The sequence below is a fragment of the Hemiscyllium ocellatum genome, chromosome 22 (assembly GCF_020745735.1).
Source record: "Hemiscyllium ocellatum isolate sHemOce1 chromosome 22, sHemOce1.pat.X.cur, whole genome shotgun sequence".
Lineage (NCBI taxonomy): Eukaryota > Metazoa > Chordata > Chondrichthyes > Orectolobiformes > Hemiscylliidae > Hemiscyllium > Hemiscyllium ocellatum.
In genome coordinates, this window is record NC_083422.1 from 8,070,893 (window position 1) to 8,097,621 (window position 26,729).

The 26,729-nt window shown below is 40.6% G+C and overlaps 1 protein-coding gene across 1 annotated transcript in view; it reads right to left on the reverse strand.

Moving 5' to 3' along the window:
• Nucleotides 1-26,217, reverse strand: part of arid5b (AT-rich interaction domain 5B) — a 127,421-nt gene extending 101,204 nt beyond the window's left edge. The window contains exons 1-3 of the mRNA XM_060841862.1: nucleotides 26,044-26,217; nucleotides 25,507-25,761; nucleotides 15,795-16,029 (exon numbers count right to left, since the gene is read on the reverse strand). Coding sequence (XP_060697845.1) covers nucleotides 15,795-16,029; nucleotides 25,507-25,761; nucleotides 26,044-26,064 — 511 coding nt within the window. The 5' untranslated portion in view covers nucleotides 26,065-26,217. The remainder of the gene's footprint in view (nucleotides 1-15,794; nucleotides 16,030-25,506; nucleotides 25,762-26,043) is intronic.
• Between the last annotated feature and the right edge of the window lie 512 nt (nucleotides 26,218-26,729).

Genomic DNA, 26,729 nt, shown 5'->3' on the forward strand with positions numbered 1-26,729 from the left:
ATAGTTTAGTTGATTTTCTGGTATACCAAGAGTGTTGGGCAATCGATTTTATCATTGAGGGAAATTTCTGAGTCAGTGTCACAATAAAATGAGTATGACATCAGTTTCATTTCTTTAGGTTTCCAGCGAGTTTGTGGGTTTGCACAGTGACCCAGCCTCACTTCAGAAATAGGTCTCACTTGAACCAAACGAATAGGAGATAAAAGTCTCCCCATTCTAGATGTCTGGCAGGCAAAAATGAAGTCAAAGGCTATTGTCACCCAAGTGGCCAGTACTAATGCAAATGAATCACACCTATACATTGGGAAATCTGTACACAAAGTGGAGGACAAGTTATTATGGTGAGGTTGTATCAAGACAATCTTTTTTTGTTCATTCGTAAGATGAAAGTGTCACCAACTCAGCCAACATTTATAAGACCGTAATACATAGGAGTGGAAGCAATGGCATTCGGCCCATCGAGTCCACTCCAGCATTTAATCATGGCTGATGGGTGTTTCAATTCCACATACCCGCACTCTTCCGGTAGCCCGTAATTCCTTGTGAGATCAAGAATTTATCAATCTCTGGCTTGAAGATACCCAACCTCCTAGCCTCCATTGCACTCTGTGGCAATGAATTCCACAGTCCCGCCCTCTCTAGCTGAAGAAATGTCTTCTAATTTCTGTTCTAAATTGACCCCCTCTAACTTTAAGGTTATGCCCAGGAGTCTTAGTCTCCCCAACTAACGGAAACAACTTCCCAGCGTCCACCCTTTCTAAGCCATGCATTATCTTGTAAGTTTCTATTAGATTGCCCCTCAACCTTCTAAACTCTAATAAATACAATCCCAGGATCCTCAGCCGTTCATCATATGTTAAGCCTACAATTCCAGGGATCATCCGTGTGAATCTCCGCTGGACACGCTCCAGTGCCGGTATGTCCTTCCTGAGGTGTGGAGCCCAAAATTGGACACAGTATTTTAAGTTGGGCCTAACTAGAGCTTTATAAAGTCTTTAACGCCCATCCTTAGTCACCTTTGAGAAGTGGTAATTCTTACATGAAATTTGTGCATCATTGGCAATCTTGGACCACAGCAAACTATTTGGTGTATACCCACTATACCACTAGGGAAGGAATTCCAGGATTTTGATCCAGTGATACTGAAGGAACGGCAATATGCTTCCAAGTCAGCATGGTGAGTGGCTTGCAGGGGTCCTGCAGGTGGTGGTGTTTCCATGTATCTGCTGCCCTTGCCATCTGGTTAGGAGTGTCTGTGTGATTGGAAGGTGCTAAGGAGCCTTGATATATTACATCCTGTGGATAACACACACTGCTACAATTGAGCGTTGGTGGTGGAGAGAGGGAATATTTGTGGATGTGGTGCCAATCAAGTGGCTGCTTTGCTCTGCACCCATCCAGGCAAGTACAGAGTTTTCCACTGCACTCTGACTTGTGCTAGAGTTTAAAAGGAGTCTGGAGGTGAGTTACATGCCACACTATTCCGAGCCTCTTGCCTTCACAATTTTAAAATGGCAAGTCCAGCTCAGTTTGTGATCAATGGTAACTCCCAAGATGTTGACAGAGGGGATTCAGTGACAAAAAAATTGAATGTCAATGGACTCTAGTAAGTTTCGCACTTATTGGAGATAGCCATTGCCTGGTACTGTGGCATGAATGTTGTTTACTCATTTTCAGCCTACGCCTGTACATTGTCCAGATCTTCTTGTATTTAGATATGGACTGCTTCAGTATATGAGGAGTTGCAAACAGTGCTGATCATTGTGCAATCATTAATGAATATCCTCACTTCTGAATTTATAATGGACGGAAGGTGAGAAGGTTTGTATGAAGAACGGCTCAGGTAGGGATATGAACAGTGACTTATTTAATTCTTACATGAAATTTGTGCATCATTGGCAAGACTAGCATTTGCTGTCTATCTGAATTAGAGATGACCACGTTATGCCATCTCAGGGGACAGTTAAGAGTCAACCACATTGCTGTGGGTGTGGAGTCACATGTAGGCCAGGCCAGGGGAAGCTGTCAGATTCTATTCCCTAAAAGAAAGGATATAAATGAACTAGATGGGTTTTTACAACAACCAAAAATGGTTACACTGTCTTCATTAGAGTAGCTTTTTATACTAAATTTTTTTTTAGTTGAAGTCAAATTTCATTATCTCCCAAATCCCCCAGAACATTAGCATGGGTCTCCAGATTACTGGTCCAGGGACAATATCACTACAGCTCCACTTGCTTTCATTCATATAATGTAGTGAAACACCCCGAGAGGCTTCATCAAATGCTAAGATCAGATTAAAAACTAACAATAAACCAAAGGGTGAGGTGACTGGGGCTGATAAAGCTTGGTCAAAAGGTTCAACAATGAGCTGGAGAGGCTGAGGGTGGGAGCAACAGAGAGCGAGGCCCAGGTGGTGAAGTCACAGCCTCCAATGATAGTTACCGTACTATGAATGAATATGACCTCAAGTCAATTTTGATGGGTCGACAATTCTGTCCTCTTTTTCTCCCCCAAGACACTGGCAAAGTAGCAGCGCAAAATGCAGGCTCCTTAACCTGGGAGCCTAGATAGTCTGCCTGCATTAGTTTTTTTCTTCTTTGCTTTTTTTTTAAAAAGCACGCGTTCCCTTTTATTGTGGTAGCTCACCTTCTTTTAAACGACCTTGGTGAAAGGTGTCTTCTCACGGCCCAGGCCCAGCAACGAGGTGACTTCCAAAGGCCCAGGATGGAGGTATAGGCCTGGCGCTTGGTGTGGCGGTCGCATCCTGTCATGGAGGTTTTCTTCAGTTGCTTCCTGGCATTCCAGCAGCCCAGCATGGAGGTCTAGCCTTGACGTGGAGGTCTCAGTCTGGTTTTCCAGTGCAATGCACACTGAACCCAGGAGCGGTTAATTGAATTGTGATGAACTTTTACTTGTCTTTTTACTGATGACATCTCATCATTAATGTAAGCACGGTGGTATGGCAAATTATAAAACTTTTCACTAATTTTTTTTTGTAAAACTATACTTGACAATAAATTACCATTCTAACTCAAAATGCTAAGTTAACTCATGCTGATGTGAAGCCAGAGCCAGTCTACAGTTGCACCATGGTTCTGAGTAGGACCAGGTAGGTTTCTCTAAAATTTTCAATTTGCAGACCTTGAGCAATATTCTTGATATTAAAAATATACATTTCCACAGTAGGACATATGAGAGACCAAAGGGTGGAGCATAGTGTGTGGAGATACATTGAATTTGACTGCACTCTTATTTTCAAGGCACAAGGTTGTATAATTAGATTAGATTACTTACAGTGTGGAAACAGGCCCTTCGGCCCAACAAGTCCACACCGACCCGCCGAAGCGCAACCCACCCATACCCCTACATTACCCCTTGCCTAACACTACGGGCAATTTAGCATGGCCAATTCACCTGACCCGCACATCTTTGGGCTGTGGGAGGAAACCGGAGCACCCGGAGGAAACCCACGCAGACACGGGGAGAATGTGCAAACTCCACACAGTCAGTCGCCTGAGTCGGGAATTGAACCCGGGTCTCAGGCGCTGTGAGGCAGCAGTGCTAACCACTGTGCCACCCACAATATTAGAAATTTGATGAATAAAGTACATTTTCTGCAAAAACAAAAATTTTCAACGTCACCAACCCCTAAAAAGACCTCGGATCAGTGTATTGTTGGGAGATCAATATCTGGAAAGAAACAAATGCATTACGAGAGACCCCAACCCCTCGGACAGTGAGTAGACAGGATGATTATATCCACTTCTCACCCTATCTGGGCACTGGCCCAAAGATAAACCCAGCATCAGATCAGCAAGAATGAAAATTGGAAGTCTTAAATATCCTCACAAGAGCAACTAAAGCAGGTCATTAAAGCATCCTTTCACTCCCACAAAAGCATGTTAAAAACTAAAATAGCTGCAGCATTAAACATTGATTGTACAGAACTAGTTATCCTTTTCAGTAAATGTACTCTTTTGCTTACCTCCCCAATCAAAATACTAATTTTAGACTTGAATGCACATCTTGGCAGCAGCATTTCTAAGTTTTTTAAACTTGCAGTTTGGAGTTTAACTGAAGGGGTGGCAATTTAATTGAGGTGTTTAAAGATGATTAACAAGATAGAGGAGGCCAGAGAAAGAGATACAGTTTCCTCTGGTGGGGGAGTACAACACAAAAGGAGCATAACCTTCAGATTTGAGCGAGGTCGTTCACGGGTAAAATCAGAAACTTGGGATAGTGGAAATCAGGAACTCTCGCTTCCAAAAAGCTGCGGAGACCAGGAACAATTGAAAATGGAGATTGACAGGTTTTTGCTCAGGAAGGGAAATTAAACCTAAAAGTGAGTGAATGCAGTATGACACAATTTAAAAGGACAGAATAGATTTGAGGGACCGAAAGGTCTGTTCCGGTTCCTCGAAATGTTTCTATTTTTAAACTGGAGTCCTGTTATTTTTAGTGCGCTGCAGAGATAAATAGGCCCATTTTGCAATATCTTTCCTCTCTTACACGATACAAAAGTAATGACGCAAACAGCTTTTCATAACTTCTTTTTTGACCTAAGGCAACGAAACAGATAGCATTTTACAAATTACTGGGCATCTATTCTTGAAACTGAACGCAATAATTTATTACATGTACTCCTTGCAAATGCAATTACTGTACCAATTCTGAAAAAGGGAAAAAAACATGATTTGAAATAAATAGTTTGACGCACTTGTGACACATTTCGACAGATCTGGGTGAACAATTGTTCTCAGCAAGCTAACCTGAATGCTATTAATCACAGTCATCATCACAGCCTTTATTCAGGCTTGACGATAAGGAAAAGCATTCAGAATATAAAAATATATTAGTAAAATACAATAAGGCTATTATGTTAATTTACTGCGTAAACTAGAAATGCTTTCACATTTAGAAGGTAACTGCTGTGCAAAGAAATGACTGGAGTTTTTAAGGCAATGTTTAAACAGAATTCAACCTTCTCTTAAGCAACAGTTGGATCGAGCCAGAATTTTCCAGCTGAGTACAAATTGAGCTATTTTCTCAAAGACTGTCTAATGAATAATTAGAAGCAAGAATTCAACAACAGGAAACTAGCTGGGACAAAAATTAATTGCATTTGTTATGAATGTTCTCAAATTCGTGGAATAAGTGGAAAAGCATAAAATCATTGCAACAGTAATAACACACCCATAGTTTGCTTACTGATTGTATTGTTAAATTCAGGAAGTTAGAAGGCATCAAAAGCCCCTATGAATCTGGCCTATTCTTGAAGTACGCAGAGTAATATTGCAACGAGGTGTTGGAAAATACAAGTGACGCAGTCAAAATCTTTATTTGGACATGCTTTTAACAGCACAATAACATTATACTGATTGCAAAATCATTGCTGATGATTCATTAGTTTGATTACAATATTGTCCACATTTCAGAGCAACACAGTCACAGGAGTTGGCTATTTGGCCCATCGAGGCTGCTGCAGCATTCAATGAGGTCACGGTGAATCTGCAACCTAAATCCATCACTGCCCTTGTCCCATATCAAATCTCAACTTCAAATTTAAACAACTGATTGACCATCAACTGCTGTTTGGGGAAAGAATTTCAGACTTCTGTTGTATTTATGTGTGGAAACATTTACTAATTTCACTCCTGAAAGAGGATCAGCCACTAATGTTTCAACAATGTCCTGGAGTCATAGACACCCTGACTAATGGAAATAGTTTCTGTCTATCGACACAACCTGTTCCCCTCGATAGCTGCTGAACTTTCTAAAGTCCAACCATGCCATTCTTAGTTGGTATAATTTAGATATGTCTACTCATAGTGCCTCTTACCCCAACTAAAAAAAGACCAATATTTCCTTCCTAAGGAGGGGTGTCCAGAACAACTCTGAATACCCCTTTATAACCAGTTTTCTTCTAAATAAAAATGGCCAGCTTTTGCTACAGCATTTTCCGTAACTGATTATTAAAATGCCAATAAATGATGTACATGGAGCATGCATCCCTCCCAAGAAAAAGTCTCTTTGGGCTTTCAATTTTAAGCTTTTTTGACATTTTTGAAAAAACCCAGTAAGTACCCATTGGTTCCAAAGTGGATGACCACAAATTTATGTACATCAAAAGTTATTTGTCACAACATCTCTGCAGTGTTAGAATCCCACTTACACCGACTACGTGACTCTCAGTAACAACTTTCAAACTCCCCACGCTAGCATCCATGGTGGAGAACATCTATGTAAACTTTCCACTATATCAATGGATTCATAATGAAAGTGAACACTTGCATGAATGATCTCCCTGGCTGACCTCTCTAATCTCCACATCAGCTGACAACAAAAAGAGTATCTGAGAAATTCCATGGAAGACTGGCCAGCAGTTTATTAAGGGTAAAAAATGAGGTCTGCAGATGCTGGAGATCACAGCTGAAAATGTGTTGCTGGTTAAAGCACAGCAGGTTAGGCAGCATCCAAGGAATAGGAAATTCGACGTTTCGGGCATAAGCCCTTCATCAGGAAATCATTTTCAGCAATTTATTAAGCCTGAAACAAACACGAACAATGGCTGGAAAACTCAGCAGGTCTGACAGCATCTGTGGAGAGAGAAACAGTTAACATTTCAAGTCCTGTGACCCATCTTCATTTCTGAAGTAGTCATATTGGACTCAACACATCAACTATTTCTCTATCCACCGACGCTCCCAGAGCTGCTGAGTTTCTCCAGCCATTGCCCATTTTTGCTTCTAATAGAAATTTTTTTTAAAATATCACGATTTCTGCTCATCCCACTTTCTATAAACCTGATCTCAACCAAAGTTCTACTGACCATAACCTAACTGCATATCCCAAAAATGAAAACTGTTCTTGAAAGAATTAGAATTAGGTTTATTGTTACATATACTCAAGTACAGGGATACATGAGTAAATGAAAAGTGTACAAAGTTGCAACTTCCCTCGCCATTCTAGGTAAATGGGTGCAGGCAGCATCTGAGGAGCAGGAAAATCCTCTCATTTATCTCTCCACCTTTCAGGCACTCTGCCTCTATTCCTGATGAAGGGCTTTTGCCCGAAACGTCAATTTTCCTGCTCCTCGGATGCTGCCTGAACTGCTGTGCTTTTCCAGCACCACTCTAATCTAGACTCTGGTTTCCAGCATCTGCAGTCCTTGTTTTTACTTAGGTAAAAGGGTACAAAATTTGAAAAATGAAAAAAATAAAGTTAGAACATCAGTCTTACAGTCCTTATAAAGCTACATACTAAGATACCTAGGTACAAAATTTTAGGTATAAATTAGAAAAGTAGAGAAATAAGTTTAAAAGTTCAGCATTACAGTCCTTCTAAAGCAGGGAGATTGTCACAGGAAATCTCCTCGCTCTCTCCATCAATCCCCCAGATTTTCAACTGGTACTTTGCCCCATATCTACCCAGAGTCTCCAATCAGAAACCCAACCCTGCCTCGAGGAATTCTGCTACACAAGATGCTGTACAATATTTAAAAGGTTGGGCTAAAATTTAATTTTGGGAGGAAAGATGGCCAATGGAAAGTTAAATTTTCATGTAGTGGTGGTTCACGACAGCCCTTGTTACTGGTGAATCTCAACATTATGAATTGTCTTCCTCAAAAAAAGGGAAAAATAAAGCATATTTGGGAGAGAGGATTTACAAACAGCATGTGAGATTGTCATGGCCCAGTTTTAAATTCCCAGCGAGAAGGAGCTGGGCTGCTATCCATATTGTATCTTGTCCAGCAAATGTTGAGTTATCTCAGGCATGCGAAAAAAAATTTCTGCCTCGACATGTAGACTGTGGCCATAAATGAATAGGGTTGTGAAACCGAAACGTAAGATTTGCTTGTTTAAATAGGTACACTTAAAAGCTTGAAGCACAGAATTAAGACGGCATGTGGACCAAGTTTCTGATGCAACAGAAGTGCACTGATTGACCACACTGGCATGCAATGGAGTGCGTTATTTCAGTACAATGTACTTGTTCTAAAATCCTCTGTTAAGACAATTATGTCAATATGGTATTTGAGACAATCAGGTGGAAAATGATCAAAGTGTGACAGAAACAAGTGTGTGGATACAACATTCACTTCGATTCTAACAGATCCCCAATCATGTTGTTCATAGACAGTCTCCAATCTAAAGTCAGGCTGCTCTGTTTAGTCAATCATCAGACCTGTGCAATTAAGGTTCAATTACTCCCTGTGTAAGTTCTGCTAACTGTAGCTGGTTATAAATTGCAGAGGTCAACGAGAGGTCAGCAAACTGTTTAGAAATTTCAGTCGATGGGTTAATCACTGGCTAACTTTTTTTTATTGAGATTGCTATATTGATCCAACATTTTTTGTGTTTGTGTGAGATGAGGTGGGCACGGGGATGATGATGGTGGCTATGTTGGCAGCTGGAAGCCAAGGTCTCTTTCCAATTTGCCAAAGCCCATCAAATTCCAATTGGCACTCATCATCATTCTGACCTGCTAAATCAAGAGGGCAGTATTGAGCAAGTTCCCAGCCCTTCCTAGTGCCCTTTAAAGCCCTCCACAATCCCCAGTGAAATCTGCCAGCTAAGAGCTGGTGTCGCTGAGCACATTCAGAGATTTGAGAAACCCCAAATTTTTGCAACCGATAGGCCACTGATCCCAAATGGGTGAGTCTACAAAAACACATTCTCAGCCAAGTCTGTTGAAAACACAAGATGATAAACTAAGGTTCCATTCCAATGTGTGAGGATTCAAATTGAATAGGGTTTAAAATGGGAGGAACAACTCTGGTGGTGCAGTGGTAGTATCCCTAAGTCTGAGCCAGGAGGCATGGGTTTAAGTCCCACCACTCCTGAGGTGTGTAGTAATATCTCTGAACAGGTTAATTGGAAAATATCTATAATATGAGGGTTTGGAAGTGAGGGGGGAGATGGTAGTCAACTTCCTTCCTTCAGTTTCCTGTCAGAATACCAAGTTTCCAATGAACCCATTCCTACTGTTCACTATACTGGACACTCACATTTGTAACCAGGATGTCCCAAGGAATATCATGGAAGACCTGGCAACAGTATTTCCGATCTGCCGTACTACATTATCACAAACGATTACGCCACACTCACCTCTAAAGAAAAAGTACAAAACACCAGACGCCTGGATCTCTTACATTAACCTCCGTACGAACCCAAAGTTTCCACGACAGTCATTAACCCTGCTGCCCTGAAAGAACACACCTACATTTTGCATGGTATAATCTTTCTGACCTTACAATGCACTGCATTCTCTGACTCACTGTTAACAGTGTGACAGGAAGTTTTTTTTAGTAATATTAGCCATTGGGTTGGTTAAAGTGTGTTGGAAAATATACTGCTTAATCAAAGTGCACAATATTATTTTGCATTTTATATAATCCCGCTGCAGAAGAGCATCAATATCCATTCAAAGCTGCAAGGTATAAATTTTCTGCAGATACACTGCTCTATGCAAACCCACACCTTAGTGACTGCACTCCCTTTCTTTCCACAAAAACATACATTATCTTCTCTGTTGAGTAGTTTTTCTCCCCCCTATATATTGACAGACATGGCTGTGGACTGGTTTTAAAACATGATCCATTTATTCACAGCACACAGTGGCAGTGTTACACCGGCTGCTTCCAAGGGGCCTGGGCCTTCATTTGCTGCCAACTGCCCAGAAACTCTGGCCCCAGAACAGATGACACAAAGTGATTAGCTCTTTTAAACTATTTCTGTTTAAAACAAGTGCCACACGCGCATTTGGTAAAACATCTTAGAACGGAGTTAAATGGCAACACCTCTCTGACATGCAGGGTGAATTTCAGCTTCCAATTATTTAACGCCCTCTGAATGTTAGAGGAGTACGGCCTAACAATTATTTCCAAAGATAGAAACCAACCATCTCCCCTTGATATTCAGTGGCTTCAGCACTGAACCCTCCACGATCAATGGCCTGGGAGTAACCGTTGAGCAGAGTCTGAACGGATCAAGCAGATAAAGCCTGTAACTACATGAGAGGCCAGAACTATGCAGTAAGTCACCACCTGACATGCAACAAAGACTGTTCACCAAACATGAGAGACAAATCAGGAGCTATGTTCCCCCAATTGTTTTCTTTGCCTTCTGTGCCGACTTCAGAGGTAACAAATTCCGATATTGGAGGATGCGTCAACACAATGATTGATGAGCGCAGATCCTCAGATGGTGTGCAGTTTAGACGGATGATTGATTGGGAGTGTGATGGAATAATCTTCACCTGCTACATCACTGCAGTTTCAACATGTGAGAAGCTCAACATCATCTGGGACATTTGGTCAGCATCACCTTCAACAGTCATTCCCTCCACCGCTGATGCACAGTAGCGGCAGCGTGTACTACATACATGATACATGGCAGCAACAAACCAAGGCTCCTTTGACCGCACTTTCCAAATTTACAGCCTCTGGTATTTAGCAGGAGAAGGCCAAAGATGCATGGGAGAACCATCACCTGCAAGGTTCATTCCGACTCTCACAGCATCCCGACATGGAACTATAATCACTCTCACTGGGTCAAAACTCTTGATTTTTGTTCCTACCGTGACCGCACATGTACCTACATCCGACGATTGTAGTGGTTTAAAAAGGTGGTTCCGCACCACCTTCTCTAGGGCAATTAAGGACAGGCAATAAATGCTGGGCTCGTCTGCGATGCCCACATCCCTCAAAAGAACTTGAAATAAATGCCACCAAACATGACCAGAAACTGAGCTTGACACTTATCCTTTACAGCTAATCCGACAACTGGTAATCTTAAGTCCCAAAACAAAAATTGTACTGAGAGACCGATAAACTGAAAGGATAATTGGCTGTGTTTTCCTGTCTGACATTGGTTTATTGTGTCACATATTTCAAAACTGCTCCAACAAGTGTAATTAATCAAACAATGCCTGCTCAAAACTGGTGATGAAGACCCACTCTTTGTGCAGTTTGTCAAGCAGCTCATCAGATTAGCAGCTTTATTTAAGAGATGGTCCCTTGAATCCGAATATAATTATCTTTTTTAATCCATTCACGAGATGCGAGTGTCTCTCTATGACTAGACCAGCACTTGCTGCCAATCCCTAATTGCCCAGAGTCAACCTCACTCCTGTGATTCCGGAGTCACGTTGGCCAGACCAGGTAAGGACGCCAGTCTCCTTTCCTAAATGACACTTAGGTCTCCACGCCAATTGGTAATAATTACATCACCACCATGAGGCTAGGTTTTGTTTGGAATTGTAATTGCTATCTAGTGGGATTCAAACCCATATCGCTAGAACATTACCCTGGGCTTCTGAATTACACGTCCTGTAATAACAGCAGTACACCACTGCCTCCCCTGACAGATGATGCCATCCCACTTTCCACTGACAGCTCCTCTTGGGTAGGCTTTTGTTCCACCTTAGCTCAGCAATGAGACAGTAATTTGGTCTCCAATTTGGGAGATGAGCAGCAGGATTCAAATGGAAAGCAAAGGCCACTGAACACATTTGACCTAAGATACTTCATGGTAGCCATAGTTCATGAGTCACAGAAAACTAGTGTGCAGGTAAAGCAGGTAATGAGGAAAGCGAATGGAATGTTGTTTTTTATAACATAGAACATAAAGGTAAGGAAATATTGTTGCAACTATACAAGGTATTGGTGAGACCACACCTGGAGTACTGTGCAGAGTTTTGGTCCCATTATTTGACAAAAGATGCGATAGCATTGGAAGCAGTTCAGAGGAGGTTCTCTACATTGATCCCAGAGAGGAAGGGTTTGTCGTAGCAAGAGAGATTGAACAGTTTAGGCCTACACTCTCTGGAATTTAGAAGAGTAAGGGGAGATCAAATTAAGGCATTCAAGATGATAAAAGCTGCAGATAAAATAGACGTGGAGTCGATGCTTCTGCTTGTGGGGCATTCTGGGACGAAAGATAGGATAAGGGATAGGAAACTTAAAACAAAGTTGAGGAGAAACCACTTCTCCCAAAGGGTTGTGAGTCTGTGAATTCGCTACCCCAAAAGTGCGGTAGGTGCTGGGACAGTGAGTAAATTTAAACAACAATTAGACCGATTTTTAATTGTTAATGGGGTGAAGGGATATAGAGAGAAGGGAAGAAAATGGGGGTGAGAAGCAGATCAGCCATGTTCGAATGGCACAGCAGACTTGATCGGCCAAATGGCCTAATTCTGCTATCATATCTTATGAGCATAGCGGAGATCAAGGCAGTAATGTGAATAAATAATAGAGCACAATGTGCAAAGTTGAAGAGAGAGAAAAGATGGTTTACAAACGTAATGAGCTGTAGTTCAGCACCCAAACATTTAACTATTACAGATTGACGCAAATGCCCATTCAGACTACTAGCCCTGGGTTCAGCATGCTTACCCAATACTATTTGCTCCTGGCATCCTGCCTCACTTCAAGTACCCACAAACCAAAATGTGATTATCATTCACACCATAACTGGCAATAAAACAGACCTGAATATTTGCGATCAGCATCTAAAGAGAAGACTGCCTGTAATACTCCTGTTGATAAAATGGACACTCCGCAAAATCTGACTTTATAGCACATCCAAATCATATTTACACCCACCGGATGTTTGGATTTGTTACAATTCGGGATGGTTTTACCATGTTTTAAAACTATACTAACATTAGGGGAGGGGGAACCAGTGAAAAGCCTCAAACACATTTGTGCAGCTGTATTGGTGAGACACCTTTCTAAGTAGGCCACATAATTTAAATAGTTTGTACAGCATCATCGCTGGTCTGAATGGGAAAAGATGGCAGACAACTCCAGCAACCCGTAACTGAGTACCCATGAGAACATTGACAGAAATATATCCCATCACAATCTATTACATTGTGACCTGCAAAATACCTCATTCTATCATTACCATTAGGCCATGAGACCAACTCTGATTCAATGAGGCAGGACAGCATGTCAACCTAACCCTGACCCTACTCTAACTAAAATGGAGACCTTAAACCAGCAGAACTACACTTTAGGATTTCAAGCATTCAAAACAGTCAAAGGTTATTCTATAGACAGAGATGGGTGATCCCACAACTAACGGACAAGATCTAAATTATGTAGTCTGAGGGGAGAGTGATTATTCTTGATAGCATACAGGTGCACAAGACATCTCTCCACTAGTTCGAGCCATAGGAAATAGGAAGATCTGGTCACTCATCTCAACTCAAGGAGCTCCTCAGGGTAATATCCTAGGGCCAACCATCTTCAACTGCTTCATCAATGACCTTCCCTCCATCCCAAGGGCAGAAGTGGGAATATTCAATGATGCTGAATATTGTGCAACCATTCTCAACTCCTCAGATACTGAAGTAGTCTGTGTGTTCAAATGTAGTAAGACCTGGGCTCAAGCTGATTAGCCAACGTTCCCTCTAAACCACATAGCCACTGCTCCAAAGTTGGATATATTTGCCAAATCGGTGCTGAAACATTTACTTATGGGTTTTCCAGCCATTGCCACACTCTGACCTTGGAGGTCTGTGCAGCAACGGGAGCAGTTAAGAGGCAATATAGCTAAAAAATGGCAAGAAACATTCAAATGACAGAAACACTGTCTCCAGCAAAAGAAAATCTAACCATTCACCCCAATCTTGACAGGCAACAGGATTATTAATCCCAAATCCTGTGCTAACATTATCTACTGACCAGATACAATCCTCACTTTCGCCCAGATACTGAACTAGACTAGCCACGTAAACAGCATGGTTACAACAGCAGGCCAGAGACCAGGAATTCTCTGGTCAGCAAGTGAATCTCCTGACTCACCAAAGCCTGTCCACTACCAAGCAAGCTCAAATCAAGAGTGCAAAGGAATACCATCCCTCTTCTACCAGCTGTAATGCAGGTTCAGGCAGCTGCAACAACTCTCACACAGTTCAATACCATCCAAGACAAAGCAGCCCACTTAACTGGCATCCAATTCGTCACCATCACAGTGCAAATGGTTGCAGTGTATATCATCTTGAAAATCGACTGCAGCAACTTGCCCAGCTTCCTTCAAGAGCACGTTCTGAACTCATAACCTCCATCACCCCAAGGTAACGGTAGCATATACATGGGACCATCACCACCAACAAATTCCCCTTCATGTTACATACCATCCTGACTTGAAGGTATATTGTTGTGCCTTCACTACTGCCAGGTGTAAAGATCTCCTTAACAGTACTGTGCTTATTCAAACTTTTTATTAACCTGCACTCAAGTACATCAGTTGATTAAATATTCTGGTTGATCAAGAGGTCCACATAATCAATGTAAAAACACATAATAAGTAATAGAAATATAATGCAGGTATGCACATCATTGTTATACTTTAATTACAACATAAACTACTTAAATAATCATGAAACACTGCCTTAAATAAAATTTAGTGGCAGAGATGCTTCTCACTCACACCCTCAAATGATACTCAGCCATCACAGTATTTGAGGAGACATTGACTTCAAGTCAATTCAACTGTTAATATTTCAGTTTAAACTGAGGTAAATAAATTCAAAATATACAATAATCAGAAATTAATATATAAGAAACTTTTGAGGACTCTGGGAATATACATGATAGAATTTAGAAGGAAGAGGAGGGATCTGCTTGAAACTTTCGGAATACTGGACAGAGTGGATGTTGGGAAAATGTTTCCATTGGCAGGAGAGATGAAGACCCGAAGGCACAGCCTTAGAATAAAGGGAAGACCCTTCAGAACAGAGACAAGAAGAAACTTCTTTAGCCAGGGAGTGATGAATCTGGGGAATTCATTGCCACAGCAATGGAGGCCAGGTCATTGAGTATATTTAAAACAGAGATAGAGAAGTTCTTGATTGCCAAGAGGATCAAAGGTTACAGAGAGAAAGCAGGAAAATGGGGTTGAAAATCTGTCAGCCATGATTGAATGGCAGAGCAGACTCAATGGGCCGAATGGCCTCATTTCTGCTCCAACGTCTTATGGTCTTATAATTATCAGTAAACTTTGCGGTATTTGAGGTGCATAATTTTTGCCAGTTTAGTTCATCAAGAGTTCTGGGTCATAAGGGACCAGTTAAAACAAAGTTTGCTGTGCCTATTCCTCACAGATTACAATGGTTTAATCAGGTGTCCCAATGCCACATTCTCAAGGGTAATTAGTGATGAGAACAAGTGCTGGATTTGCCACAAGGTGAACAACTCAGCAAAATAATTAAGGCAGAAAGAACGAAACACTATTAAGTACTGATATGTTACCCAAACTCATTTGATGCTTTTTCAGTGCAACAGAATTAGGAGGCAATTCAGAAAAAGTGACCCACAGAGCTACCTAGTGACCACAGCTGACATTACAGTGTGACAGTTGACATAGCAAAACTGAATGACGAACGTTGACAAAAGGTATACCCAACAATTGTGACACAAAAAAGGCAGGCAATGGAGACAAACAAACAGATGTCATACTGTCAGAAGAACAAAACCTGTTGTTATTTAACAGTGGTCCTTGATTTTCCTGTTTCACATAAATCAAGCATTTTATTTTTTTTTCTTGTCAATGATACAAAACACCATAAATATCTCAATGGCTGCAAATATCAAAAGTCAAAGTATAAACAATTAAATTCCACCAGCAACTTGCCAACTCCAAAGAGAAAATAAACATCTGCTCAATACCAACTGAACCTTAAACTCAATTAAGTGATAATGGGGAAGAACAGCTTTCAAATTAGAAATCTGAGCTCAAATAAAATGAACAGTTTTTTTTTAAAAAAGTAAATAAAATATTTACCAAGATCAGCCTTTTCTTTTAACACATCCTTGAAATTGAGGCCACTGTTCAGGGTGCAATGCCGATACTGATTCAAGGCTTCTTTTTGTCCATTCACACCCAGTTCCTTTCTCATCGACGGTTTCAGTGACACAGCCCCCAGGCCTCGTGTCCATGTGCCGAAATCTGAGCACGCCCATTTCATCAGGTCATCCAACTTCACAACGACTTTCTCCGATACAGCCACAACTTCATCCTGTAAATAATACCACAAACAACAAAGCAACAGGAACATGACCTTGCTGATTTTGAATGATGCAGAGCAGCATCCTGTATATTTCAGACAATTCTAAAGTTTCAACCTGCCCCAGACTTAACTGCCAGAGGTACAAGTAGCACACTGCAGGAATCAAAATTAATTCTGGTAATGAGTGAAAGATACACTTCTTAAATTACTGCCTAATTTTAATCCTATTTTCCCCTCTGTCTCCTAAACTAGAAATGTAGAATCAGACTTATCCAACTAACCCCAGAACCCACTCTTCCTCCACTAGTCCTGCAATTTTAAAGAATTCATTCAATTCCTTTTGAAACCATCTCCTGAATTTCATTCCACCACCACTTCAGGGTGTACATTCCAAATCACAACAATTAGTCGAATGAAAAAAAAGCATCTCTGTCCTTGTTCTCATTCCAATGATGTTAAACCTGTGCCCTTTGTTTACTGACCATCCTTTGGATAACAAACAAGAGGGTGCTAACAGAGACATGAAACTTGAATGTGCAATAAACAGTTTGAAATTGCAGAGAGCAATGTAAGGTGAGCTTCTCCCAGTTTTTTCCTCATTCCCTGTCCCTAGAAAGCCTCCTGCCCCCTCATCTACATTCCTACCAAAGAGGAATGAGACAGCATCTTAACCTACATCACTATGGAGAACCACGGTGATGAATCCATTTAAGTTTTCATTTCTGCAATCGTTTTTCTCTAAATATATGTTTCTCTGTTAGCATTATGAACTCAGCAAAATAAAAAACGACCAACCCGTTAAGCAGGCAAAGTAATGGTCACCAACTAATATCACACTCACTTTTTGTAAAGAGAGTCCACAAAAACAAAATTCAACTGGCAGCATAAAAACCAAATGCAAATATTTGTTTAAGCCAGGTTCAAATAATTAATGTAAACACGATCTGTGTAATCTCTGTATCAACTGCCAGTGTGATAGCTTGCGTATTATATTCAGAAGGTCAATGGACAAGGTTTAAAAGATTTGCCACAGGAATGTGTGAGAAAGGTTCCAAATGTTATACATATCGTTCTACGGAATCTTAGATCTGAATTCCATTGTTATGTTTTGTTTCAACCTTTTAGATTCCTTCTAACCTTGAAGCATGCTCTCATGAATGATGCATGAATGATTTTCTGCAAATCTCAAAAAGGATTCTAAGATTGTGGAGCTGATCTAGTGAAAAAAAAAGCATGAAAAGAGTGTACTGAATATTTGCATTTCATTGTTGGAAAAAATCAGTTGAGATTATTCTGACTATTGCTTAGATGTTGCCGTTTTCAAACAGCACGTAAGATTACAGTTAAAATGCACAAATGGATTTCAAACCATCTCAAAACTAACACTTCCTTAAATTCTAACCAGCTCATATTACCCAAGTTCTTACTTTCTAATAATGAAATTTACGGTTCAAGATCCCAATTAAACACGTAGTAAATTAATTGTGCATCCGCACACCATTAATACCACAAGTTAGTTTGTTTTTGTTTCTCAAAAAAGCCTCTCTTTATCATTAATGAAAGAGGCCACCTGCCTGCAATAGTTTGCAGAAATAAGATTTGCAACATAAGGACAAAAGCAGCAAACCTACCAAACATCAAAATGGACTTTACAGGTTTGGTTATCCATTTTGAATCTTTTGTTGTTGGTTGATTTGTTTGAATTCACTTTCATAGGAACTGCCTTGATGAACACATCTGCTAGCTGTGTAGGCAGTAATGTTTGTAATATGAGAATGTGAAAACAATCACTTCCCAAAGTTCATCAAATCAGATTCAATGCCAAAATGTCCAGATGCTCATTCAAATATAATTTTTATAAAATCCCACTGTTACAAATAAAAATTCCTATCATATAGTACCTTACACCCGTAGCCAAGACCTTTTTTAAAAATGAGATTTAAAATGTTTTACTATATATATTTAAAAATGGCCTCAGATACAAAGAAGGAAACAAACATAACAGTGCCTAAGGATTTATTAGTGCCTGTAAATTATAAAGAACAAAGGTTCCTTGATATAACAGATTGTACAAAAGCAAAATCAAAGATTGCCAAAATGCCTTTCACTTTATTTCGCAAGAAACATCATCATACTTACTTTCTTTTTTGGTAACAGCTTTACACAAATGTATAAGTTTCAGGAAATCATGTTACAGGAAATTTTGCATGTCACAAAATACCAGTAAACTTTATAATAAAATGTCGCTTACAGTTAGCAGTGAAATTGTATGCACCCATCCATATAATAATGTTAGTTAATGTATGGTTAGGTCTGTTCAACCCTTTGATAAACCAGCTAGCAAAAGAAAGAAAATCTGTCATGCTGAGAATGTTTCAGTCTGTTGCCTCATGAGGTCAAAGAAAGAATTCCTCAGGTCAAAACAGATTAGTACACCTGCTTTGCTGTCTATTGAATTACTGACCTAGCAACATGAGAAATGATGCCTACAGGAATGACTAAAGCCTTTATGTAAAGTGGGTATCTAGTAATTCATATTCGCAAAAAAAACTTGGGTTTTCAATTTTGTTCTTGTTCTAAATTAGTAAAAAGCACAATGCGAGAATGCAATAAATCCACATTAAACTTTCAATTTTAACCTTATAAAGCCCAGTCAATGTTATATTAAGCATGAATGGCATGTGCATTCTGAACTGTAAATTATATTACTCATTTTACGAGCAATCATACAATGTGTCATCAAGGCCACAACTGATTTACACTGGCTTCAATCATAAAATCATAATCATCGGACAAGGCCTAATACCAGACTATACAATCAAATTTTCTTTAAAATACTATTTCTGGAACCACAGCAAAATTAGAAAAGACAAAAAAAAACTGTATTAGTTTATTTACAGTTACCTTTACTTTCTTTTTTCTGTGGACCTCTGAATTCACAGCATCTACCCTTCCAATAAAATTGGTTTTATCATTTTCTAACTTAATACACTTCAAACGTACTTCATGGCTTGTCCGACAGTTTGTGATGGCTTAAGGTTGTGAAAGGTGCTATGCAAACGTAAGTTGCTTTGGAGAGTGAGAGAAGTTGAATCATGATTGGCAGCGCAATATTGGACCACACGAGACATGAGCATCCCAAGCCCACTCCTGACTTTGCCCAATGTGCACACATATACCTCTCAGCAGATAGCACCCGATAACTGCTGGGAGTGGAAGGCCTGAATAGTTTTTCTCCTCCAAAGCCCTGAACGTCAAGGCCATTAGTAGCTCTCCACTGCATTCGCTTAGGTCAGCACACAGGTCAGGATTAAAATCTTGGAATTGTTAGGCTTTAAGGGGACATATTGCTCCTTTGCTCACTAAAGCACTGGGAAGTCTGGCCAAATTTTCAGTGCTAATTTCATTATGCACACTGCAATGCCTTATAGTACAGGAGGCCACTCATCCCATTGTGTCCTTCGCTATGTAAATACCCATTTATCAGTCAGCATTGCGGCTGTACTTCTTGTAACTCAAACTGGCAGTGTTTGAGAACAGATACTAGCCTTACCAGACTGCATAGGTACATACCAGGAAGTCTCAGGGTCATATACGCCAAGTTTAAATCCTTATCCTCGTTCATTTTTATCTATTTCAAATTGTTGGGATGAACAGCTCTTGTTGCTTTTGATAGCGGATTGCTATACCAGCCCTTATGATGTACCAAGCATAAAAATATTAGCAAGTTGTAATACATAGATGGAGGAGGGCAGAACAGGGGTACAGGTCTTACATGTGGTCATGAGATTTAGAAACCTCTCCCCTATATTGGAAGTCTCCAGTCATGCCCATGCACTGTCTGTACACAGATGCTTGTTAATGCTTGGTATGTATGTCATGTGGAACCTTGTTTACAATCTATTTTGATTAGCTTAGCAACCTATTACTGCACAATCCGTGTTGGATTTCTGCATGGAACTTTGGTCTATACAGTTACAAGGAATTAAAAACTGAAAGGTAACAAAACTTGCACTGACCACCTAACATAATCCCTGCACCTTAACACACAAATGTGAAAATATGCCAGAACATTCAATACAGTCTGGATCAATGCCAAAGGAAACCTGAACTGATCTTCTATAAAATCTTGTTCTCTTAAGAGAACATTGTGTAACCTTCGTAACCTAGACTTTTCACAGTTAAAGTTAAGCAATGAACTGCAAAATATAATTAGAACCTGATTAATCAAGTCAGAATACTACTTGAGGATGGAATAGTTTATGAGTATTTAGTAAGTGGAAACCAGCTTAAAACATTCAGATGTTTGGCACAAAAGTCTCTCTCTGTCCCCACCACGCCCCCCACCCTCACCACCCCCCCTCAGACTGCTGCCTTCCTCAACAAACTAACAAACAAACATTTTTTTTTGAACCACAAGTTTATAAAACCTCTAAGTGGCAGAGGCTGTGTTTTAACAAATGTAAAATTTCATTGCAAGTCAGTTGTTTTCCTGGTCTTTTCACAAGACTTTTTTTTAAAAAAATAAACATATTCAAAGCGAAGGCAATGTTGTGATGTTTTATGTTAATATTTCTTCTCCCATATCATATTTTAAAGTTGTTTAAACAGCTCTTCTGCTCCTGCCTACACTGTGCCTGACCCACTTTAAATCAGCCTCACTTTGCAAGCAGAGCTGCATGCTGTATTTGAATTCTGAAATAGACGAGCAACTCTTGGGGGAAAGGATATTGCAGTTTTCTTATTTCTATATTCAAAGCAGCTGACATTATTCAAATAATTGGCACATTAAATGAAAAAATGCTAACGTTCTCAAGTATCAGAATAGTGCTTATGAATATAAGAAATGCAAAACTTGGAAAAATTGTTGCCAAAAATACATGGTACTGTATTTCAGATTTGCATAACTGGATTCATTAGATCTGATCTCCTATGGGGAGCATGACATTAATATACTATACAGTGAAGCTGAGTAACAATTTATTCAGTTTTGCCAGAATAGTTTCCTATTATTAAGCCTGCATATTTATGCCACAGATTTAATACACAGACACAATTAGCATCTGGTGATTCACAGCACAGCATTAAAAAGGCTGATTAAGAGTTTAGATGGAAGCATTTTTTTTCCCTACGACAAACAGTCTTATTATAAAACCTGATACATGCACATACAAGCATAACGTATCATAATAACCCACAGGGCAGGAGTCCATTCAGTCTTCTGTACTCATGCCAGCTCTTTGGCAGAACTATCCATTTAGTGTCATCCCACAGATCACAAAACAACAAATGGGAGCAGGAGTAGGCCATTCGGCCCTTCAAGCCTGCTGAATAAGATCATGGTTATTCTGATTTACAGCTTTAACTCATCTTTCCTAACTGACCCTCCCTGCGCCCCCATTACCCTCAACTCCTTTGTCATTCAAAACTCTCTCAAATTCAACTGCTTGAGTTTATTTTATGGCCCAGCCTCCACTGATCTCTACAGAAAAGAATTCCAAAGACTAATAAGAACCCTCAGAGAGGATATTCCTCCTGAGTGTACATTTATGGGCGCAGTACATATTATCGGAAAGGTGTAAATGCATAGAGTGTGCAGAAGTGGCTGACTGTGACTTACTTATAGGATTGTTCCAGGTGTAGAATACTTCAGCTAGAAGCTGGGCTCTTCTCCATGGAGAGAAGGCAGCTGAGAGAGGTTTAAAATCATGAGTGGGCTGGATACGGTAGGCAGGGTGAAATGGTTTCCACTCGTACAAGAAACAAGATGAGAGGGAATTGATTTAAAGTGATGTGAGAAAAACCTTAGTTAGGGCATGGAATACACTGCCTGGAAATGAGATGGAGGCAGTTTCAAATGAGACATTCAAGAGGGGTGTGGGACAATAATGGCATGCAGGAATATGGGGAAAAAGGGAAGACACTGGCCTTGGATAATCAAGCTGTTGCGAGCACAAAGGGATGAATGGCATCCTTCTGTAACACACCAGGGGAAACATCAAGCCAGCATCCAGCCTGTCAAGCCCTCTCAGAACCTTACATGTCTCAATAACAGCATCTTTTAGTCTCTTCTCCAAAGCTTTTCACTGTACTTCAGTACATGATAATAAATAAATGATGACAGACCCATCCTGATCAACCTTCTCTCATAAAGCAAACATGTCATCCTAGGTATCTTCCAAGTGAAACTTGTCTGAACCACTCCCAATACAGCTAAGGTGACCAAAACCATATTCAGTATTGGGTCCACCTCCTGTTCTTTCTTGACTGATCTTCTATTTTCTGACTTTTCATTAATACAATGCATTTCCAATCAAAAACTACAGCAGAATCTTCTTCTATTGCCATTTTTTCAGGTTGTGTACAGCTCACTTCAAAACAAAGCTTGTCCATCATTATTCCTTCTGCATAAAAAAACCAAAAGAATTGTGGGTACTGTAAATCAGAGGCAAAAACAAAATTGCTGAAAAAAACTCACAGGTCTGGCAGCACCTGAGGAAGGGTCACTTGACCCAAAACATTTACCCTTGATTTCTCTCTGCAGATGCTGCCAGACCTGCTAAGCTTTTCCAGCAATTTCTGTTTTATCATTCCCTTTGATCCTGCTGAGCACATCACTTCAAAATTTAATCAACGTCACCCTAACTTTTCAGCCTCCCATTTAAACCTTATTTCAGAGATCACAGCTCACAGCATCTGCCTTGGAGGTACATGGTAATAGATTCTGGGGTGACTGATTTAGAATATCTAACTAGTTATGTCATCAACTGTATACTCCCCTCCCCCCTCCCTCCATTGTATTTACACACGCCTCAAATCAGACTAGAAAACTTAATGAAGGGTCAATAAGGAATCAACATTTTTGGTATTTTAAAGTGTTAATTTTGCTCATTGAAGTTATACTACATAAAAAGTGCAAATGTAGTGTTGACACCTGTGCTTATAAGGAAAAGATGATTTTTGAAAAATGGCAATTATTTTCAATCCGTTACATATTTAATGGTAGTTTGGCTGACTGAACTAGATTATTGCTTTTTGCCTTACACTCATCAGGACAATTCACAAGAATAGCCGTATTCTTGATAAGAATGGTGTTCTTGCAAATTGACCTGATTACTGCAAGAGGCAAAGTTTCAACAAAAATTGCGTTGAAAAGTTTAGAAAATGGGACTGCAACTGTGTTCTCAAACCCTTCTGCTTTGTAGTGTGCAAGTCAACCCAACTGTGGCTATAGTCATTTGGACGATTAGTATCTACACCTTCAGTCAGGTTTCTAGATTCCTGGGCAGACTGCGGGAGGGGGGTGGTGTAGATAATAGGAGGAAGGGGAGGAGTGACAATAGCTGTGAACTCCCGGCAAGAATGTGTGTGTGTGTGTGTGTACTGTACGCCTGAGCCGATTTATTAATGGGAGCCTCGGACTGGGCTCACTGGATGTTGGTGAGAGTTTCTCTGGGCACGGTGCCAGGTTCAGGATCAGTGTGTGCGCGCTTGTTGCTGTTTCTGCTGCTTGTTCCCTTTGCTAATGAATGACTAACTCTGGCCAATAGGGAAATGACATCAGCGGACGTGAAGTAAAGCAGCATCTGGAAACTACAACCTGCCCCTCGCTTCGTCTGTTATTTAGATATACATAAACTATTTGCATATACTACAACACTAACCGTAGGAGTAAACTTCCAAGCCACACCGCACAACAAGGGTTTGCAGGCTATGTTAACTGGAAGCTAATCATTAACAGCTACATTTTGACCCTAAAACATCAGAAATAGAAGATCAGAACAATTTTAACCGCAATTTGTTTGTGCATATTAGAATGATATTGTCACATATTGCAACCCTGTTACAATTACAGACGGATACATCCGTGTCCATGTCTGCGTTATACAAATGAGACGGTTCTGTAAGATTCTCAACTTGCTAAAGGTCACACAGCGACTGCCCAGTTTATTTAGCTGGACAAACGTAGTTACCATCCAACAGGTTCGCGCAGAGAAAACGGGACTCGTGGCTCGCTTTGAGCAAAACGGACGCGCAGTGATAAACAAAAGCGAACAGAAATGCTAACACTGGCATTAATTCCACCCTTCGTGAGCTAATAGTTTTCAGCTGCTTAGCATACAGAGAGAGGGAGGGGGAGCCAGAATTGCTAAGAAGTGTCACGGGATCTGTGATGTTATTTGATTCTGCTTTCTAGATCGGTAAGCCGTGTGAAGTAATGAGTTTCAAAAGGCAAATAATACGAGGGAAACAGTTGCACGTACGTGAGGAGGAGGAGGAGGAGGAGGGAGGGGCAGAACTCTAAACAAAAAGTCACTAAAAATGTTTAATTTCGGTTTCAACACTGTAATGAATAATTATCTACCTGAGCAATAACACTGATTGTAACCTGATCTGAGCACTAACAGCGTGGTTGCAAACTATTATCCTAAATACCAACCACCCCTTCCCAAAAACGCGATATATGAGGTTTTAACTGCTTCTAAACCTGTTGCAGATATGAAAAGGTAATTTGACACGCCAGCCTTTCAGAATGCATAATTAGCTCCAGCGTTGTTATGGAGGTGGAGAAATCGTTGTATCCATTCTCTTTCTGCAGATGCAAAGATCGGATCCTCGCTCACTGCGAACAGGAGATTATACAGTATTGCAGCGTAAAAAATAAACCCCGAGATTATATTTACACGTCGCGTTAAACCAGCACTTCCAATGCCTAACTATTCATCATCGATTTTCTCACCACCACCAAAATTACATAGCGGAGACCAATCCAGCACCCCCCACTGTTCTGTTCATGTATTTATATGGTAACTGAACCAGGTTTCGATTTTTTTTGGGTAAAATAATGAAAAGTTATTTAAAGATTTGCGTCATTGCATGGAAAATTGAGAGGCTGGCTTTCTTGGCACGCTAACATTTCTCTCTCTTTTCTGAATCTGCAGTTTGGATGTTTACATGGAAAAAATTGGTTTTCATTACACACTGTAAAAGGCCACATAACATGCTGACAATCCACAAAAAGAAAATCCATCTGCCGTGCTGCATAACGTGCCTTGTGCAAAGACATGCAGACAGGGTTCTCGATACGCTTCAATGGATGAATTCTACCTGTCCCTTTTCACCCAGTTACTCGCCTTCATACAATAGCTTTGATCTCAGCTCCCTTTCGTAATTTCCGCCCTTTAGTACACGCTAGATATTTTTAATCACATTATGCCACCGCCCCCAAGTCCACAGCCCCAGCTACAAGGGGAGGGGGCTGAGGGGGTAAATGCCAATATATTCCTCCCCCACCCTAGCTTTACATTATGCAAACATTTCTACATTTACTTTGAAGCTCGTGTCTAGCAAATGATGATTTATCAAAGACAAAAAGTGCACAGCTCATATTTCACAGAACAAGCAACCGAGAAGGGGGGGGGGGGGGGGGGGAGAAATATTGTTAAGTCAATTAAAAGCGAATCCAAGACGAAGGGAGTTCATCACCTCTCCGTGGCCGATCGACCTGCCCTTGGGTGTATCTTCTGGGAGAAAGTAGAGTTTGGAACTCGATAGAAGTTGCTTGTTGTTTCTCTCTTCCCATAACAGTTGGAGTTCTGCTATGCAAATCGGAGCTCCTGGCTTACATCTTACAAAGAAAAAGTCTCCGAGGGAGAGGATTCGTGGTCTGCCTTCAAGACTGAATTTGAAAGCTTTGTAGAAAATGTAGGCACCATGTAAACCGCACGGAGATCCAACCCACTGCGGGGACAGAAATATAAAGGGGGAAAAAAATAAACACAATTAATAAATATTCAAAAAAAACTTTTGCAGAATTTTTTTTTGAAATGAGACAGATTGCCTTAAACAGCCAAAATATGTTTGGAACAATTTCTGAAGTTTCAGAGTTGCTTTTCAAATTATTTTTTCTCTATTATTTTCTACAAAAAAAAGTTTACACCTTATTGATAAGTGATTAGAAGAGGAGGCGATGGTGTGGTTTGGAGAGCGGTGGGACAGAAACAGCGGAAAATAGTTTAATACCTTGACTGAGTCCGGCTCCATATCGCCTGTTCAATTGATTGAGATGTACATTCTGCTCCCAAACTTGGCTTGAATGAATGTGCCAGGTCCTGGCAGCTGCGAGAAGCTTTCAGGGAGAAGGTGCAGAGAGATGCTGCAAGGTCCAAATCATCTCTCTCCGCCCCTCCAGCTCCAGTATCCCCGCCGTCTGCAGCTCATTTTTACAACTCTGTCTCCCCCCCAACCCTCCTTCCTCCCTCCTCCCTCTCTCCATGCCTCCCTCTGCAAAACTGCACCAGAAGAAAAAAATAAAGAAAGAAAAACACCACTCTTTTATTTGTCCTTTTTTTTTGCAAAGTGAGTTCTGGCTCGCCAGTCAAAAGGAGATGCAATAATGCAGTCAGTGAGCTAAAGGGAGTACAAGATGAAAAGGGAAGCGATGTTTATAACCAGTTCACCAGGGGCTGTATCATCCTGCCAGGACCTGCAGCCTGACGTCAGCGCGAGTCCGCGCAGCGGCTACGAGCTCGCGGCGCGCATATCCATGAGCGCGCACTGCTGCTCTCTCTCCGAGACTGACTTTTAAGAATGGTTTTGAAAGTGGGAAAGGCGTGTGTCGGAGGTCCCGATTGTGGGATCTTTCCGTGCGTTGGTTTATTTTGCAGTGTTGCTACTTCGGGCTGCTGTTTTTATTTTGGATCCATTGT